The following is a 20,619-nucleotide window of genomic DNA, read 5'->3' on the forward strand; positions in this document are numbered from 1 at the left end:
GAAGATTTTGTCAAACAAAGATGTGTTTTTGTTCCTTCCTATTCTGCCAGTTTGCAGCCTTGTATGCACACATTTTGTGCAGCTTGCTACTCTGGCTGGATGGAGCGTTCGTCTCTGTGCCCTACATGCCGATGTCCAGTGGAGCGGATCTGCAAAAACCACATCCTGAATAACCTCGTGGAAGCGTACCTTATCCAGCATCCAGGTCAGCTTCACTAGCTTCCCTTTTAGGGGCCTGGGACTACAAGCTCTGCTCTGAGCAGTCTAGATCATCTCCCTAGTCCTGTGTCCTTGAGGAGTGAATTTTGCTTGCCCTTTTTATCTAGATAAGTGTCGCAGTGAAGAAGATGTGAGAAGTATGGATGCAAGGAATAAAATAACTCAAGACATGCTGCAACCCAAAGTCAGGAGGTCTTTTTCTGATGAAGAGGGGAGTTCAGAAGACCTGCTAGAGCTGTCAGATGTTGATAGTGAATCCTCAGACATCAGGTTAGACATGTGCCTGGCTCATAGTGGGCCCTGGGGATAAGGAGAACATTAATACTGTGCTTAACTGTGTTGTGGTGTGTACAGCTACAGGATTTCAGGATATCAGTTTCCTTATGTTTTTAGCTTGTTTCTTCAAATTGGAGTATGGCCAGACTGGGTGGACTCTGAGCAACAATGAATAGAATAACAGTTTCAGGTAGCCTCAATGGTCTTTTTCAATTAATTTGTTTATTTATATATTTATTTTGACACTGGGCCTCTCTGTAGTCTTTTCTGTCTTGGAACTCACTCACTATGTAGACCAGGCTGGCCTTGACCTCATAGTAATCTACCTGCCTTAGCTTCCTGAGTGATAGGATTGAAGGCCTGTGCCACCACGACCAGCTTAGTTGTCTCTATATATAACCCTGGCTGCCCTGGACTTACTATGTAGATTAGGCAGTCCTTGAACTCACAGAGATATATCTGCTTCTACATCTTGAGCAGTAGAATTAAGGACATGTACCACCATTCACAGCTTCCTTAGTGGGTTTTGAACCCCACCTTCATACCCTCATTTACTTTTGCTCCAATCATGAGTCCCGATTCATTGGCAAAACAGAAAAGTCTTATGTATTGTTTTTCCCAAATAAACACACCTAACTTTTTTTTCCCCTTAAGACAGGGTTTCTCTGTGAAACAGTCCTGGCTCTCCTGGAACTCACTCTGTAGACCAGGCTGGCCTCAAATTCACAGATTCACCAGCCTCTGCCTCCCAAGTGCTGGAATTAAAAGCATGTGCCGCCAGTGCCAGGCTAGTCCACCTAATTCTTATAGACTAAGACTCATGGTTGTAACAAGTATGGTTTTTTCTGCCCGCCATCGCTGGTCATCTCCTGCCGCCACGCCACCAGCCCCAAATAACACACAGAGACTCTGTATTTGATACAATACTGTTGGCCCGGTTACTTGTTTCTTATTGGCTAGCCCTGCCTTTAATTATTAACCCATTTCTGCTGATCTATGTATTTCTCTTACCGGGGAGCCGGCAGCATACTGTTTTCTTCAGACTCTCCATCTTGACTCCTCCTTCCTACTTCCTATTTCCTCCTTGTCTCCTAGTCCCTCCTATCTTCCTTTCCTATTGGCCAACAGTGCTTTATTATTAACCAGTATGAGAAACATATATACATAATTACATCTCCCATCACATGGTAGTGTTATAATTTCTTAAGAGTAGTATCACAGTAAAGGCTTAATCCTCTGGCTGAAAGGACACAGCCCTTTCAGACCCAATTTTACTTAATGACACATTGGTTTCAGGTCTACATTTTGGGCCAAGACTATGATATTGAAAAAAAAAGTCAATAACCTCCCCTGAATTACAGAGTGAGTTCAAAGCTAGCCTGAGAAACTTAAGACTATTGTCTCAAAATAAAAACATTTAAAAGGTCAGTGATGGAATGTTTGCATAGCATGTGAGAATTGACCATGAGGTTAATCTATTATACTATGAACAACAACAAACAAAACAAATTTGGATGTGGCTGCTGACACCTGTAATTCCAGCTCGCTAGGACTCTTTTGCTTCAGTCTTAACAGTGCTGGGATTACAGTTGTACTCTGAGCTAGCTGTATTTTCTGTGTAGTTTTCTCTTAAGAGCATCTCCATAAGAGAAAATTCTTGTGTGGGTTTTCTTTGCCTTTTCATGAGCCTATGAGCCCATGTACTAATGAGTAGGGACTAAGTGCTCCAGGGTAGGGTGTGCTGAAGCGTGGGGTGTGAGGTATTGAACTCAAAAGTAAGCTGAGCACAGAGCAGCTATCCTGTGGTAGATGCTAGCCTCTCTCTCTGATTCCTGTTCCAGTTTGTTATGGGTCCTTACAATGGTGGGAGCTGGGCAGAAAGGAGGGGTCAGCTCCTTTCTTCGTACATTGAAGTGGTGCTGAAGATGAGTAGAGGTAGAGCAGAGGCCTTGAAGAGTAGAAGTACAACAGCTGGAGCTGGGAGTAGATGGTAATATAACAGTGATGTCTGCCTGTTCCTGTGTGACTTCAGCTCTGCTTGTTCTTCTCACAGTCAGCCATATATTGTATGCAGACAGTGTCCTGAATACAGAAGGCAAGCAGTGCAGTCTCTTCCTTGCCCAGTACCAGATAGAGAGCTGGGAGCTACACAGGCCCTTGGTGGGGAAGCACCATCAACATCTGCCAGCTTGCTAACAAGTAAGACAGTGGTATCTTAACTATGAGCTTTTCCTTCCATTGTGTTACTCCCTTGTGATTCTTGTCCTAGGTTCTAATGGTGTGATTCTCCTATGATGTCTCTCCTGCCCTGTAGTCCTGTTTCAGCAATCATGTTGCCTCTATTAGCCTCTTGCTTGACATATCCAGTATTGGTATGAAATTAGGGGAGGCTGGCATGCCTTTAAATTCCAGCATTTGAGAGGCATAGGCAGGCAGATCTCTGTGAGTTAGAGGCAAGCCTGGCCTACATTGTGAGTTCCAGCACAGGCTCCAAAGCTACAGAGAAACTCTGTCTCAAAAAACCCAAAAGAAAAGAAAAAAGTTTAGGTGAGCCAGAGAGAAATTGGAGGATCTCTATGAGCTCAAGATTTGTCTGGTCTCCGGGGGGGGGGGGGGGGGGGAGCAGCAAGACAGAAACTAGGTGAATATCTTTATTTGAGGGTGTCCCTGTTTTGGACACACCTGGTAATTAACAGTCTGGTTTTTAAGTTTTGCTCTCTCTTCAGCCTACTGCTTCAGGCAGTTTGCTTAGTGGGGTTTGCCAAAGCCATAATGATCATTCTGTATCTGTCACCCAAATTAGAAATTGGCCTCTTTCTAACAGTGTGTGCTAAATTCCCACAGTGTGTCTTGTATCTCCATAGAGTTGCTCTCTAAACAATCTCCCATCAGTTGTGTATTTCCAACAGATAGGTTCCTAGATGCACTGATAAGAGCAAGAAGGGCTGAAATAAAGCTCAGTGATAAAGGGCATGCTTAGCATTTGCAAGGCATTTGGTTCTACATCAAAGACAATGAGAGAAAGAGAAAAAGAGAGCTATGTATATACATGTGGCATGAAGTTCTTAGCTCTAAGGGTTGAAACCTACCCACTGGAACCAGCTATAGATAACATAACAATGTCCCTCTAGTGAGGCTGGCCACTCTAGTTCTAGCTCTGCGAGCACTGTGGTCATTGTGCCTTTGCCTTTTAGCTGCTATTTAGCCTGAGTGTGTTAGATGGCCACTAACCTAGGTTTCTCATTAATAGCCACATTCTTGGCTACCCTACTAGAACACTGTTCTAGTTCTCTAGGTCACTTCCAGAACCCATAGTTGGGACAGCAACCCAGTACTCAGCTACCAGAGATAAGATAATTGATTACTATCCAGGATGAACTTTTTGGTTTTTTGAAATAGAGTCTCAATTTTTAACTCAAGCTGGTCTAAAACTCAGGCTAGCCTTGAACTTGTGATTTTCCTGCCTCAGCTTCCTAGTACTCTCATTTGAACTTCCTTAGTCCAATTTCTTTTTAAAAACATTTTATTTATGCATATGTATGTATGTATGTATGTATATGTACATATATATGGGGATTTTGGGTGTTAGAGATTAAGCCTAAGGCTTTCAAATACTAGACAAGTACTCACTGAGCTATTGCCATTGAATTCCCATATTTCAAAGGGCAGAAGTAGTTTGAATTCCTGTGTACTTTAGTGTATCCTCTCTAGATGTAAATCTTTTCTTTGCTGTCTTTCACCTGGCATCTGGATATATTCTGACTCAAATATGTATGTGTTTCTGCAGCCCAGGATTATATGTGCCCTCTTCAAGGAAGCCATGCCATATGTACCTGCTGCTTCCAGCCTATGCCTGACCGGAGAGCTGAGCGTGAACAGGATTCCCGTGTTGCCCCTCAGCAGTGTGAGTATGTTTGACCCCATGAGGTGCCCCCTCCAACAGGAGGACATTCTTGTGCATTCTTCATGGCTTGAGTTTTCAGATGGAATTGACTTTATGTGAACTGTGGAACAAAGATACAGTGTTTTTCCTTCTCCACATAATCTTTTGATCCCACATGACATATTGAACACTCTATTTTCCCCCCACCAATTAATAAATCTAATAGATGAAATATTTTGTTTTAAATTTACATTTCACCATTAAAACAGGTCTTTGGATAGAGAGATAACTAAATGGTACAGCACTTGCTTAGCATGTATAACCTTCTGGGTTTCATTCTCTGTGCTGCAAAATATCAGAAAAACAAATGGAGCTCTTTATTTAGGTAATATTTTTTTATTTACATTTGCAAAAGCTTGTTTTACATCTTACTCTTCATTTATTTATTGGCTGTTTGAATATATTTTTGTTTGAAATGCTTGTTTATGTCTATTGCCTACTTGAAATATTTCTCAATTTGAGAGTTCCTTGATCATTACTGCTGTTAAATGAAGGAAAGCATAAACTCATGTGACCACATCAAGTCTCTGCAGAGCCTGAGCCACTCTTATGGATATTAAGGGTGCAATGTATGATAGAGTGCAAGTTCTCCACTGCAGTGATGTAGTGTATTTTGTGTGGTCCACCTAGCCTAGACTTAGTGCAGTATAGAAGAGGAGACAGTGCAGGGCGTTGGTGGCACACACCTTTAATCCCAGCACTTGGGAGGCAGAGGCAGGGGGATCTCTGTGAGTTCAAGGCCAGCCTGGTCTACAGAGCGAGTTCCAGGATAGGCTCCAAAGCTACAGAGAAACCCTGTTTCAAAACATACAAACAAACATACAAACAAAAACAAAAAAGAGGAGACAGTAATACAGTAGTGGTATGCATTCTGGGATGGGCAGTTAACAGGCTACCAGGGTAACTAGGCATGTTGAGAAGAATCCATGAAAGATTCCTAAGAATACTGACATTTGAGAAATACAAATCAGCAAGTGGTAGCCGAGGTTAGGTTCTTAAAATTTTGCTAAAAGGACAGTCTTTACTTTTGACTTATTTTTATGCTTTTAGTAGATACAGGCATTTACAAAGTGATTATACTCTTTTTAAAAGATTTAATTATTCAATCCTATAAGAATTTTAGCTAGGGTTTATTTAACATAGTCTAAGAAATTGCATTGTAGAGAATATTAAACATTAAAAAGGGAGTGCAAGATAACTGTATAAAAACATGTTAGTCTTCAGGCATCTGTACTGATATGTACAGGATACGCCTTCAGCTGCAGCCACTAAGAGCACCACCTGTGCATATTTACTGTGCTCCCTTTCAAAAGGGCCCTACCCACCTCCCATCTCCTCTCTTCCTTTGTCTCCCTCTCTCTGTTCTATTCTCCTGCTATTCCTGTCTCTGGAGGCTGGTCTCCCCCATCCCCATCCCTGTTTTTATGATCCCCTTCCCTAATTAAAAAAACTGTCTGCTTGAACCCTGTCTCATGGCATCTTTCTCTTACACACTGCTTTTCTTAAATTAGAACAGTTCATGATAGGTAGAAAAGCTATCTGCAGACATGAATGTGCAATTACTTCAAGTGTGTCACATAGTCAGAACTGGGAAAAAAAAATGAATCAGTGCTGTTTGGGTGCTGGGATCATAGACCAAGCTGTTTTTAAGATCACTGTTTTTAAATTAACCTTGAATTATCACAATTCTGTCCCCTTTGATTTTAGATGTTATCTGGGATGTTGTCTCTGCTCCCTAGTCCCATGAGAACACCTCAGAAAGACTGTCTTCAAAGAGAGTTGAGCACTTGAGTCTGTGCTAAATGTCTTCAAGTATGAGAATAGGCACAGTTCTAGGTCCCAATTGACCAACTGTCCTCTGTCCATAGGTGCTGTGTGCCTGCAGCCCTTCTGCCATTTGTATTGGGGCTGCACCCGGACTGGCTGCTTTGGCTGCTTGGCTCCATTCTGTGGTAATCTCAGCCCTTCAGTCTAGTTGCTTTGACTTGTGTATGTTCTATTGGTGAACTTGGGGTAGGTGCTATTGAAGTGGGACTTGCTGTCTTCAGGGAAAAAGAGGCAGCTATAGACCATCAAGTGATTGATTTACCTGTTTGGTTTTTTGTTTTGTTTCTACACTGTAGAGTCTCAAACCCATGTTGTTTTAAAAGCAAGCAGTAATAAAATAAGAGAAATAACAGTTTCCTATATAGGAGAAATTATTTATTTACATTAAAAAAAAACTATATAATCCCAGCCCTCCAGAGGCTTAGGCAAGAGGATCATAAAATTCAAGAATAGCTGGGTATGGTGTTGCATGCTGGGATTAAAGGTATGCACTAGCATTGCCCAGCTCTACTAAGAATCATAATAGCTATGTTTGTGTAGGAGAATATTTTCCCATAGTGCCCATGACGTATCTAGAACAGGTTGCTGGCCCCATTAACAGTGCTGGGTATGTGTTCCATCTCATAGAGAAGGCCTTAAAGTAATTTAAAAAGTGTTTAGTTACTTCTTACATTTGTGCTGCTATTGCACCAGTGGGTATGTCTTATAAACAGGTCACTATTATAGCATGCAGGGCTCCTAGATGGTTGAGACTGAAGATTACTTTTTTCTCTGGTAGCATGTATAATACCTTTTGAACACTTTGGATGCTAGTTAGTAGGGGTGAAACATCTAGCTGAGTACCAGCTTGACTTTTCCATGTTTGGTAACATAAACATGTGGTGACCTCAGCAATAGGGTCTTAACTCAGATTGTGGAGGGAAACCAATAGTATTGGCAATAGCCTGTGATGTCTGGGGGTGGTCTATAGGACTCTAGCCAATGATTCAAAAAAATGCAACCCATTTCTGGAAATGGGGGTGTTTATTTGGTGGTAATATATAGTTGGGGCGTCAACTAACCAATTATATTCCATCATCCTTATTTTGAGACAAGGTCTTTCAGTGAACCTAATGTTCACTAATTAGCTAGACTGATTGGGTCAGCAATCTCCAAGAGATCCACTTGTCTCTTTCCAATACTAGTATTATAGACATGCTCTGCTACACTTGCCTGGCTTTCTCTCTGTCTCTATCTCTTTTTAAATAGTCATGCTGGGGTCTCAGGTCTACATATTTAAGTGGTAGGCATTTTACTGACTGGGGCATTTCCTAAGCTTGTTGCTTTTTTTTTTTTTTTTTTTTTTTTTTTTTGGTCTTTTGAGACAGGATTTCTCTATTGTTTTGGAGCCTGTCCTGGATCTCGCTCTGTAGACCAGGCTGGCCTTGAACTTACAGAGATCTGCCTGCCTCTGCCTCCCGAGTAGCTTGTTGCTTTTTTTTCTTTCTATTTTTATTTTTATTTTACACATCGATCCCAGTTCCCTCTCCCTTCCTCCCTCCCTGTTTCCCTCTCTCCCCCCCTCACATGCACCCCGACCACCCTCCCCTCCCATCCCCTCCCCACTCCACATTAAGGTGATGCCATACAGGAGGGATCATCTAAATCTGTCATTTGGAGTAGGAACTAGAACTTCTCTCCTGTCTTTAGGTTAAGGGAGTATCCCTCCATGGATGTGTCCGCAAGGTCCTTTTGTGCACCAGGAATACATCCTAGATCCACTGTCTGAGGTCCCTTAGACTGTTCAGGCCTTCTAGCTGAGACACATGTTCACGGGGTCTGAGTCAGTCCCATGCTGGATTCCCAGCTATCAGTCTGGGAGCTGGTTAGCTCCTCCTTGTTCAGGTCAGCTCTTTCTTAGCTTGTTGCTTTTTACAGTCTATAATAGAAAGAGATTTGGTTATCCTGTCAGGCAAACAATACTTGGATACTGTATTACCCTTAAAAAAAAATATTTCTCCTTCCTCCGACAGAGCTCAACCTGGGGGACAAGTGCTTGGATGGAGTGCTGAACAATAACAACTATGAGTCAGACATCCTGAAGGTATCGTCTTCACACTTGTCCGGGGATCCAATGGAAACCATGAAGCTTTCCTATAATTTTTGTGGTTTCTGTTAGGACACACATTTTCTCTTTAGCATTTGGCTGCAGACGTGTACTGCCACAACTGGCAGCACATACTGTATTATCTGACCAGTATAATCAGATAGTTCCATGATTCCATGATAAATATCAAGTTTTCCCTGCGGTCTAAAATGAAGTGATTCCTGTTTGCTTATGATGCTATCAAGCCATATGAATTGCTGAATACCTCTTACAGAGAGGGTATCTCAATTCTGGCTCTTTTCTCTGGCTCCTTTTTCTGAACATTTCTCTTTCCAAGTTTGAGTAAACTAGCTCAGCTCTTAGAATTGTAACATGTTCAATTCTGCATTTTATGTTGAGAACTTTGCCTCCCTTTGAGGCCATTCATTTACCTACACACATCATCAATCTTACTTAGGTGAGTACCACTACACTTTACTTTTAGGTACATGAAACCTTTTTGTAACAGCTTTGACCAGTGTCTAAATAGAGAAAGCAAAGGCCTGGCATTCATCTATACTTGTCACCATTAGGGTGGGGTGAGGGCAAGTGTAAAAGCTAGAAATACAACAATATTCAGAGATTAAAAAGAGAAATTCTCATTGGAGTGAGCTGCTGAAACATCTATCTTCTGTTCAAAGTTTGGCTTCTACCAGCAGTATTCCATTGCTTATATATGGCAGGAAGTATCTTAAGTGGTTATTGATGATTGCCACTTCTGAAGGGTATATGTCTGTCTTTTCAGGAAAGAAGGGAAGGGGGCTCCAGCAAGCAGTTTACAAAAGCAGAAGTCAGTAGTTTAATTTTAACTATTTTAGAAGCAAAATTATGACTTAGAGTCTGTTTTCTTATTCCTATGTCCCCTTGTGCTATGAATGCCTTTGTGGGATTTTGAGAGAATAGTGTTTCTTATTCAGGTCCAGAGATCAAAGAGTCTCTTGGTAAAGAACTTGTGAGACCTATGAGAGGCTTAACTCTAGCTTATCCACTGGCTCTGTGTCATTGCCACTTAAGGGTAGCTGTGCTCTGGCTTCATCTACCTCAGAGAGCTTTTATGAAATGTCCTTACTCATTTTAGTGATTCTTCTTCTAAATGGAATTTCTTTTCATACTTTTTTCTATCACAGAATTACCTGGCAACTAGGGGTCTGACATGGAAAAACATGTTGGCAGAGAGTCTCTTGGCTCTACAGCGGGGTATATTTCTACTGTCTGGTAAGCATTGTTCAGCCATCCAGAATGGGCATTAATTTTTAAGGGTGTCTTTGTCACTTGTAAAGTGGTAAGAAGGTGCCAAGTCATATTTGGCGATATTATCTATCTGCTTTTCTACATTCGTGACATTGACTCTCACCCTTCCTAGGAAGATAAAGGAAGCTCTAGACACTTTAAATTTTTGTTTTGTTTTAGGAGAGTCTCACTATGTAGCTTAAGCTGCCCCTGAAGTCCTAATCCTCCTGTCTTCCTCACATCTGCCTAATCACTTGAGTTTTTTAAATTTGTTTTGTTTTTTAGAGACAGGGTTTCTCTGTGTAGCCTTGGCTGTCCTGGAACTCACTCTGCAGACAAAGCTGGTTTTGAATTCACAGAAATCAGCCAGCCTCTGCCTCCCAAGTGCTGGGATTAAAGGTGTGCACCACCACTGCCTGGCTCACTTTTGAGGTCTTAAAAGCTTTGTGTGAAACATGAAGCATTTGTTCCAGCACTTTTTCTCCCTATTAGGGAAGGGTGGAAACATGGCTTAGAGAGTCTCTACCACTTTGTCACTTGATTTGTCATCACTCAATTGGGGGATAGATTGAAGTAGTTATGCTTTCTCCCAGAGGAGTACATAGTGTGGAAAGCTATAAAAATTGTAACACTCTTTTTCTAAGACTTCAATGTTTATCAACAAAAATGTGAGCAGTTTTCTTAAAATACCTTGTATCTTTCCAGTGATCATGTTCAGGTGTGTCTTGCATGTTGCAGCCCATCTAACTTCTATGAATATCTTTAATTTTTTTTATAATTTATTTAACTTTAATTTATGTGGATTGGTATGAACATGTCAGATCCCCTAGGACTGGAGTTATAGACCGTTGTGAGCTGCCATGTGGGTGGTGGGAATTGAAACTAGGTCCACTGGGAGAACAGGCAGTGCTCTTAATCACTGAGCCATATCTCCAGCCCCCTACCTTTGATTTCTTAATTTTGTAATGATAGTAACTAATACAAAAAATATGAGTGACTTGCTGCTCTTCCAGAGGACACAAACAAATTTCTACTGGCCTGCCTGGGTATGCACTCTAGTACAACTATAAATAAAATAAATACTTAAAAAAAAAAAAAAAAAAAAAAAAAAGACTGAGCATGGTGGTATGTATACACCTTTAATCCCAGCACTCAAGAGATAGAGGCAGGAAAATTTCTGTGAGTTTGAGGACAGCCTGGTCCACATACCCAGGGCTTTGTAGAAAGACCCTGTATCAAAAGACCAAAAAAAAAAAAAAAAAAAAAAAAAGGAAATATGAGTGCTTTAGTGAAGAACAGAGAATAAAGTAAAACTCGAAGTCCCACATCTTAACTACTAGCAGGAACAGCCTGCTTATCTAGCATTTGTGATACCCTGGTTTTTGTCCACAGCATTGGAAAAGCATAAACAAATATAGAATTAAAAAATGGGAATAGTGTTTTCATGCCCATCCATCCAGGCCTTTTGAAGAGGTCCCATTTGTGGGCTACATTACAGATGGTGCCCTATTGAGTGTCCTGTTTGCACTCCCTTCTGCCAAGAAAAATCCAGGCATTGTTTTTGAGGTAGCAGGAAACTGCCCAGGGTTCTTATGCATACTAAACAACTTCTCTATTGTTGAACTGCATCCCCAGCCCTGCCTTGGTTTATTATTATTATGTAGAGGGAGAAGCTTAGGAAGTCTGGTTAGTCTCAGACTTGCTGGATAACCATGACCTTGAACTTTAATACTCATTACTTCACCACTTAAGTGATTGCAGAAACCAGCCTATAGCACCATTTCCAGTTGTATATACTGCTAGGTTCAAACCCAGGGCTATGTGCATGCTAAGCAAGCATTCTACTACCCGAGCTACATCATATAGAGTTTTAATATCATAGCTTTATTTAGCTACTTCATGAAAGGATATTTATTTCTTGTTTTCCATTACATTAATGCCATAGTTTTTGAGTATGCAATGCTGTACATAAGTAACTAGGATTTTATGACAGTAGTACAAGAAGCTGAGACTTTGCCTCATGAACACACTGTCCTTTCTAAGTGCTGCAGATTCCCCCTTAAGCCTGAGGCATCCCCTGCCTCTTGGCTTTGCATTTACCATTTTTTTTTTTTTAATTATAAAGCTGTTGGCTAGTGACTAGCGTTTCTTACTGGTTATTTCTGTCTTAATTATTAATCCATTTCTATCAGTTTTTATATTGCCACGAGCCTGTGGCTTACCCGATTATGTTCAGCACAGTGTTACTCCTCCAGCAGTCTACATGGTGACTGCTTAGCTTGTTATTCTGATTCTGCCCAGCTATGTCATTTCCTGCCTTTACAGACATCTAGACCTCTATGTTTAGCTAGTGGCAGGTTTCTGCCCAGCTACATCATGCTATTTAATTTTGTGAATATGAGAGAAGTTGACAATGATTTATTTTAATGCCTTTGAGTGACTATTAACAAAACTGAAGATCTTTTTTGCACTATACTTGCTTATCTATGGTCCTGGACTTTCCATACACTCTTTGGGGGATCTCTGGTAGCATTGACATGCATTTGTTAAAGTATACAGTATTGCCCTTTGTGTTATAACTATGTTCTTACTGTAGCATTACCACTCCAGTTTGTGGTTTTTATATTTCAATTTTAAATTTTAAATTGTAGGTAGTCAAAATTATAAATCATTTTTGTGTGATTTTTTATTTTCAACACATGTAGGTTTAGCATTCCAAATTTGAAAATGCCTCCAACATTTGTAACTGTAAGAGTGCTGAAGACATGATACCACAAGAATAAAACCTACACTAGATCTGTTATGATGGGTCATTGTATGAAATCACCTTCAGGCAGTGTGTGTGAGATGCATAGGAAATGTAAATGATTCTATGTTTATAATTGGGTCCCCCAGTTCTCATTACATATACACAAATCACCAGGCATTGTGGCATACACCTTTAATTTCAGTATGAGGGAAACAGAGGCAGGTGGATCTATCTGAATTCAATGTCAGCCTGGTCTGCAAAGTAAGTTCCAGGTAAGTAAGGACTCATAGTGAGATCCTACCTCAAAAAACAGGTTTAGGGAGGCTTGAGAGATGGCCCAATAGCTAAGAGCATTGGCTGCTCTTACAAAAGATCCAGGTTTGGTTCCCTGAACCCACATAATGGTTTACAACTAACTATTCCATAATTCCAATTCCATCAGATCCAGTGCCTTCTGTCCTCTGCTAGTACCGGGTACACATGTGGTATATACACACATACATTCAAGCAAAATACTCATACACACACATTTTTTTTTTTTTAAATCATTTGGGACATACCCAAGTATCGCAAAATCTGGAAAATCAATCTATAATTCATAATAACTCTGAGCCCATGTGTTTTTGATAAGGAATAATTAACCATACTTAAATGTAGCACAAGAGAAAATACTATTTCCAGTCTTAATACTTTTGAGGGAATTTTTAAAAATACTCAAAAAATTTTAATCCACATGAGATTTTCTTACTATTGAAAACTAAACTAGTGGGCTGGAGAAATGGTTTGGTGGTGATAAGCATTTGTTGCTCATGGAGAGGACCAGATTCCCTGCACCCACATGGTGACTTAAAACCATCTGTAACTCCAGTTCTAGAGGATCCAATACCCTCTTCTGGTCTTTTCAAGTACTGCACACACATGGTACACACATTCATATAGGTAAACATTCATAAAATCTTTTATAAATACAGCTAAATTTTTAGTATTTATGTTGGTTTTGGAATTGTTTTTCCAGATATCTATCCCATTGTCTCTATCTCATTATGGTGTTAAGTTTCCTCCTAGTTTGAAGTATATCTGTTTTGATGTTTAGAAAATGGCATTGCCTTGATAAATGGCTGTATCCAGATATGGCTATCTTCCCTCAGATTACAGAATCACTGGAAATACTGTGTTGTGTTACTGCTGTGGTCTTCGTAGCTTCCGAGAGCTGACATACCAGTATCGGCAGAACATTCCTGCTTCTGAGTTGCCAGGTAAGGAGTCTGTTCTGTCTGTGTTGGCCTCCCTACTCAATTCAAACATGTACTTAGCATGGCTTTATACTTCATACTTAGAAGTTGTAGCATATAGGCAGAAGACAAGCACACAGGAGGGCTGAGGTTGCATTTGCTTTTCAGACTGGGTCAAGATACATGGGTTTCTACAGCAAAGCAACATAAAGACACCACTAGAACAACTTCATTTCCTTGACTTAGTTTTCACATAAATTTGTTTTTCTTGTCCAAAAATCTTGTCATGCATGGTCTATGAAAACTGATCATCAAGAGAGATAAGATGTAAGCTAGGACAATAGCTTAGTAAAGAGCTTGCTGTTCTGGCATGAAAACCTGAGTTCAGTTCCCATGTTAAAAACAAAATACAAAAACTAGATATGTAAAGGACCTAGGTGTGGTTTCTGGAAACCACATAGAAACTTAACGTTGTCTGTAACTCCAGTTACAGAGGATCTGGTATCCTCTTCAGGCCTCTGTGGACACCAAGCACACACACAATGCAGGTAAAATACTCTTACACATAAAGTAAAATAAAATAATCTTTTTTAAAAACAAAGAAGAAAAAGCCAGGTGTAGCAGCTCATGTTTATAATTTAATAACTGGGGAGTCACACAGGCAGGTCCCTGGTTTCGCCAGGTAGCTTAGCCTAATTGGCGAGCTCCAGGCCACTGAAAGATCTTGTCTCTAAACAAATAAATAATAAATAAATAAAATCAAGGTAGATGATGATACATTGACTTCTGAGTTCTACACATATATGTGTATCCACATACATGCACCCGTATGAGCATACATGAACACACACAGAGTGACAAAGATGCTTTGTGCTCAGGGAGAGTTTCCCTGTATCTTTAGTTAAATTCATGTAGCTACATGAAAAGTGTGTGATGCATCTAATGGAGACATGTACTTTCTTTTCCAGTGACTGTAACATCCCGTCCTGATTGCTATTGGGGCCGTAACTGTCGCACTCAGGTGAAGGCTCACCATGCAATGTGAGTGAAGCTGGGGAATATTTGGGTCAACTACAGGTCCTCCGGGCTTAGGGATTGGGAAGGCAACAGTAAGGTGAATTGTATACTAAAAAATGCACAAATTTGGTGACTTACGGTATCCACTATAGTAGAGTACAAAGTTCTGGGTTCAGTTCCCAGCATCCCACTCCATCCCCCAAATACATATTGTGTGCTAATTTAATTCCTGTACTTCTATAAAATCATGTATTGTATAAAACAGCATTTTTATATAGAAATTCTTCTCTCATGTCACTGCATTTCTTGAAATGCTTTTATGCAAATATCTACCTCTGTCTTTCATTTGTGTCTTCATGGTTGGAGTCACATTATGCTTTATCTGACAGCTAGTAGTAGCTCTTTCTGGGTTAATAGCTGTGGTCACAGCATATGTCTACAGAGTTACCCACCCAATTTGTGATAGAGTCACACCTGGGTTTCTCTTAATATTGGTGTGTGTGTGGGGGGTGTTGTGTTATAACTGAACCATTCCCACTGTGACACTCAGCGCTAATCATTCTACTTCTGTTTTTATTTTTTTTAAAGATTTATTTATTATGTATACAGTGTTTTATCTGCATGTTTGCCGGCACACCAGAAGAGGGCACCAGATCTTATTATAGATGGTTTTGAGACACTATGTGGTTGCTGGGAATTAAACTCAGGACCTCTGGAAGAGCAGTTCATGCTCTTAATCTCTGAGCCATTTCTCCTGTGCCTGTTCCTGTTTTTAAACAATTAGGGCCGTGGTCACTGTTAATCAATACACTAGCTAGTATTTAATCTCTAAACAGATTTTTGATTGAGATTAAGGCAATGGAACTGGTATCCACAGTATGAGAGAGAGGAGAACAGAGGTGACTTTTTTTGTTGCTGATGTTGTTTTGAGACAGGGTTTCTCTGTGTAGCTTTGTAAAACAGGCTGGCCTCAAACTCACTTGGGAGGCAGAGGCAGATGGATCTCTATGAATTTGGGGCCAGCATGGTCTACAGAACAAGTTCCAGGACAAGCCAAAGCTGTTAGCACAGAGAAACACTATAGCAAAGGTTAAAAAAAGAAGAATAAAAAGAAGAAGAAGAAGAAAAAAAAAAAAAAAAGAAGGGCAGGAAGGAAGGAGGGATGGACAGATGGACGGACATTTCACAACTAACTCACTTTTGTTCATGGTAGTGTGGATATGAGTAGCAAAGGCACACACCACTTTCCCCATGCACATCTCCAATCTTGCCCCTGGTTTGTGGAGAAGGAAAGGTGGCCACTGTCACACCAGCATCTGTCTCCACCCTGCTAGGTGAAATGTAGGCAAAAACGAACATTACAGTTGTTTTTCGAGACAGGGTTTCTCTGTAGCTTTGGAGCCTGTCATGGAACTAGCTCTTTAGACCAGGCTGGCCTTGAACTCAGAGATTTGCCTGCTTCTGCCTCCTGAGTGCTGATATTAAAGGCATGTGCCACTAACACCAGGCAGTTTTTATTCTTTAATCTGATAAATTACCCACAGTGTTTTTATTTTCATTTTAAAATTTAAAAAGATATAAAGAAGACTACCTTTGGAATTTAGTGTCTTTAGGAGGGCAGTGCCTTATCCATTAGGCTACTGGGGCTCTGGAGTTTAGTGTGTTTAATATTATTAAAAAGTACGTAGAGGGACTGGAGAGAGATGGTTCAGTAGTTAAGAGCACTTGCTCCTCTTCCAGACAACTTGAGTTTGGTTCCCAGAACCCATGTCAAATGGCACACAAACATCTGTAATACCAGCCCCAGGGGATTTGATTCCCTCTTCTGGCCTAACCCTAACCCTGGCCACCTGTACACACATGGCATATACTCAAACAGACATATATAAATACACATAAATTTAAAATTCTTTAAAAAACACAATTTTTTTAAAGCATAAAAACTGTTGAGTGAGCTCACATATATGAAGCATACATATTTTTATGTGGTGATTACAGTATGCAGTTTCACAGCCTTTGATGTTTTCTCTCCCTGCAGGAAATTCAATCACATCTGTGAACAGACAAGGTTCAAGAACTGAGTGTTGGAGGATACACATAACAGTTACAGAGCATAGGAAGCAATGACACTATGTTTTTTTGTTTGCTTGTTTTTGTTTTTTTGGTTTTTCGAGACAGGGTTTCTCTGTATTGATTTGGAAGTTGTCTTGGAACTAGCTCTGTAGACCAGGCTGGCCTCGAACTCACAGAGATCCACTTGCCTCTGCCTCCCAGAGGCTGGGATTAAAGGTGTGAGGCACCAACACCCGGCAAGACACTATGTTTTTAACAAAATCATATACAAATACTTAAGGGCATTTTTAGAGTTCTCCTTTTATAGTCTAGCACTGGGGGTTTCTGGTCAGGCACTCCCTTTGTGGAGCTTTAACTTCAAACACACATACACCATGTGTCCCAGTAACCTAGAAGGCCTATACATACACACCCACACCGTTTGTCCCAGTAACCTGGGAGGCTTACTGGCCACACTGGCCTCCTAGTCAGTGCGGGAAGATCAACAGTAAGATCTCTCTCCCACTGGACAGCTCTTCCCTTGTGTGTGGTGAGGCAGTGATAGTGCAGGTTTATACTTTTGTATCTTTTATACCTTGTACCTTGACTACAGTTAAAATGGAAACATTTCATGGGAAAAAAGCGTCAGATATGTAAGGAGCATTCTATGTAAGGAAAGGAAGTGTAAGTTTACAGCCTCCAGGGATGTACAGGATATTCTTACATCTGGAAAGCCACAGCCTTTTGTATATTTTTTATTTTAATAGGTTTGGTGCTTATCTTTTAATAAGATTAAAATATTAAAAACTGTAGCACAAATATTATAACTTATAATTTATAAATTGACTGAAATGAATTGGGAGTCTGATATTTGAAAGAAGAAGCATATGTTCCTGTATTTAAAAAAAAAAATTAAATGTCCAAAACTGCTAATCCTGAGGAGGATATCTTGAGTATCCAGGTTCTTGACAAGAGGCTAGCCAATGCCTCTTATGTGGCAGTTTACAGCCTCTGCTGTTAGCCCTCCAATACCTGAGAGCAGCCCCCTGCTGAAACTCCAGATGTCTCCAGACTGATAGGGCTTCTGCTTTCTAAGCCCTGTGCTGGTATATTAGATTTGTTATGTCATCTGGAATAATACTTGAAATTTTGTTTTTTGGATTTTTTTAAGCTTTTTTTTTATCTTTTATTGAAATTGCCTGTTATCTTTGTTTGCAAACTGCTAACTTTTTGCTTCTCAGGAATACACTTTTCAACTGTTGTCTTGCTCTTGATACAGACTGAGAGGCAGCACTCTGTATTTGTGGGAGGTTCTTTTATTTTATTTTATTTTTGATCCTAATAAATGAGCTGTGTTTGTTTCTCTTGTGTTTCGTTCTTATGTGAGGTGCCACATGCTTCATGCTAATATAGACAAGTGCCACTATTTACTACATTAATTCTTCACTACTCATAATATTTACTTTATTGCCTGTTAGTCAATCTTGTAGCTCCACCAGCAGATAGGTAATGTCAGGAGGTAAGCAAACAGGACCTGGTTGGACTCAAAACCTGAGCACTTTGAACATGGCACAGGACAGTCTATTTTGTCAGTCCATGTCAGGGGGTGGGGGAATGTGTTGTCTGTACAGGTGGAACTCTTTAGTCTATAGAGTGAGTTTCATGACAGGCTCAAAAGCTACAGAGAAACCTTGTCTCAAAAAACCAAAAAAGAAAAAGATAGCTAAACCAGAGATAAAGTATAATGTGGATCTGATGGGAGATGTCATTCTGTATATGTTTCTCATACTGGTTAATAAATAAAGCACTGTTGGCCAATAGGAAAGGAAGATAGGAGGGACTAGGAGACAAGGAGGAAAAGGAAGTAGTAAGGAGGAGTCAAGATGGAGAGCCTGGACAGAGCAGAACCGTCATTCCTCCGCTCTCGGTAAGACCACGTGGAAATACATAGAAATGGGTTAATAATTAAGACAGAGCTAGCCAATAAGAAAGTAGTACCTGGCCAACAGCATAATATCAAATACAGAGTCTGTACATTATTTGGGACAAGAGTCGGCGGCGGCGGGCGGAAAAACCATACTCCTTACATGGGTCTCTGCCAGTTGAGGGTGTTGGTCTGGGAGCCTAGGAGAGAATGATGAGATAGGGTGGCCTTACACAGCTATAGTGAGGTTTAGCCGACAGTCCCAGAAACTATTGCCACCAGAAGCCTAGAATTAGGAAACGGAAACTTAAGTAAAAAGAACACAGAATCCAGTGTGATTCTCACTTCAAGTATGGTATGCTGTAGGAACCCAGACACTGTCCCTAACACTGTTCTCTGGTTTTGTCTTCTCTCTTCCTCCCCTCAAATTTTGGTGTACACACAGTTAATGGTCAGACATTGTCAATAATCTATGAAGAAATTGTGTCTCACCTTAAGAAAAGAGAACAGAAGCCCACAAAACAGGAGAAGCCAGATTCACCAGACATAGTTAGCCATATAGTAAGCTCAGGTGATCTATAACAGAGCCACCACCTCAAAGTTAAACACAGACCATTAAACACAGACACTAGTTTAAATGTATAATAACACGAAAAATAAAATTCAGTGACAGATACTGGGGTTCAAGCTGAAGTTTCAGAGAATCAAAGAAGCCACTAGAGAGTTCTCACCTCTACCAATGCTCAGACCAAACTGGTGATCCACTGAATCTCAGTTTCATCTCCTAGACTACTACGGTCTCTTCAACGTGACTGGAGACTAATTCTCTGAGATTGACTTTGTTTCTTTTTATACCTCTCAAATCCTGGGATTAAAGTCATGTGATCCCAAGTGTTGAGATCACCTTTATGTGGGCTGTCTCTAGGACTGGATCAATTTTGTGTAGCTCAGTATGGCCTTGAAATAACAGATCTGTCTGCCTGTCTCCTGAGTCCTGGGATTAAAGGTGTGTGCCATCACTGCCTGGCTCTTTGGCTTGCTAGTATGGCTGCTGGGATTAAAAGTGTGTATCACCACTGCCTGGATCTGTGGTTTGTGGCTAGCTTTGCTTTCTGTATCCTCAGGCAAACATTAATAAATCATAAATAATACATCACATCATAACATAGAACTACATAAATTACACTAAAACAAAGGTAATAAACACTTGGATTTAAACACTTCCTAGTCTACTGTATTCCATGCTCTCTGATTTCTCTGGGATATGTACATCCTTATGTCTATGAGTGGATAAAAACTCCAGAGTAGATATCATACCACCCACACATGCCATGAAAACCTGCTTTCATGGTCTTCAACATCTCAGAAAACATGACCCTGTGACATGGGTCAAAACCCAGGCATCATCCTTCATCTCTCTTTCTGGCAGAGCAACTGCATATATGGCAAGACTGAGCACTGTTCCCATAGCCAGAGTTTGTGCCTGGGCCACTGTTTACCTCTGATTACTGTAGGCTTTTAAATCTCTGAAACTTCTGCTTTCTTACTGCTGCAGATCCTATTATAGCCTCAAAGACATTCCTTCTCCATGTTGCTCACATTTAACACTCTCCTAGATCCTCACATGCTTTCTACCCACTCAGGCAAGTTTAGTTCTGAGCTTACTTCCTCACATGAACCTGGGAGCACTTTGGAGTTCTGAAGCAACCTTTCCCCAGGTACTGGCTCAGATTGATGAAAGCTCCTTAAAAAGTATATTTAAAAACTCGTGTGCATGAGTGTACATGAGAGAGGGATAGGTATACATGTGTGGTGAGTGTGCTGTGGTGCATGTGTGGAGAGGAGAGTTGGTTTTCTCCAACCACCTTTACTTGGGTGTTTAGGTTGCCAGTCTTGTGCTACAAGTGCCTTTACCTGCTGAGTCATTACCAGCCCAGGGAAGTCCTTTCTAAACAATTCATAAAATTGCAGGATATCTACCCACCTATCCATTCATCTCTGACATCATCTCCTGTTCTGCTCTCC

The 20,619-nt window shown here is 40.6% G+C and overlaps 1 protein-coding gene across 2 annotated transcripts in view; it reads left to right on the top strand.

Moving 5' to 3' along the window:
• Chfr (checkpoint with forkhead and ring finger domains) overlaps positions 1-18,031 on the top strand; it is a 31,365-nt gene extending 13,334 nt beyond the window's left edge. For both annotated transcript variants that reach the window (XM_051176380.1, XM_051176379.1), the window contains 10 exons: positions 51-205; positions 327-489; positions 2,549-2,694; positions 4,283-4,399; positions 6,307-6,390; positions 8,278-8,348; positions 9,518-9,605; positions 13,518-13,625; positions 14,570-14,642; positions 16,657-18,031. In XM_051176380.1, coding sequence (XP_051032337.1) covers positions 51-205; positions 327-489; positions 2,549-2,694; positions 4,283-4,399; positions 6,307-6,390; positions 8,278-8,348; positions 9,518-9,605; positions 13,518-13,625; positions 14,570-14,642; positions 16,657-16,699 — 1,048 coding nt within the window. In that variant the 3' untranslated portion in view covers positions 16,700-18,031. The remainder of the gene's footprint in view (positions 1-50; positions 206-326; positions 490-2,548; positions 2,695-4,282; positions 4,400-6,306; positions 6,391-8,277; positions 8,349-9,517; positions 9,606-13,517; positions 13,626-14,569; positions 14,643-16,656) is intronic.
• Positions 18,032-20,619: the final 2,588 nt, after the last annotated feature.

Source organism: Phodopus roborovskii, unplaced genomic scaffold (genome assembly GCF_943737965.1).
Source record: "Phodopus roborovskii unplaced genomic scaffold, PHOROB, whole genome shotgun sequence".
NCBI classification, from domain to species: Eukaryota; Metazoa; Chordata; class Mammalia; order Rodentia; family Cricetidae; genus Phodopus; species Phodopus roborovskii.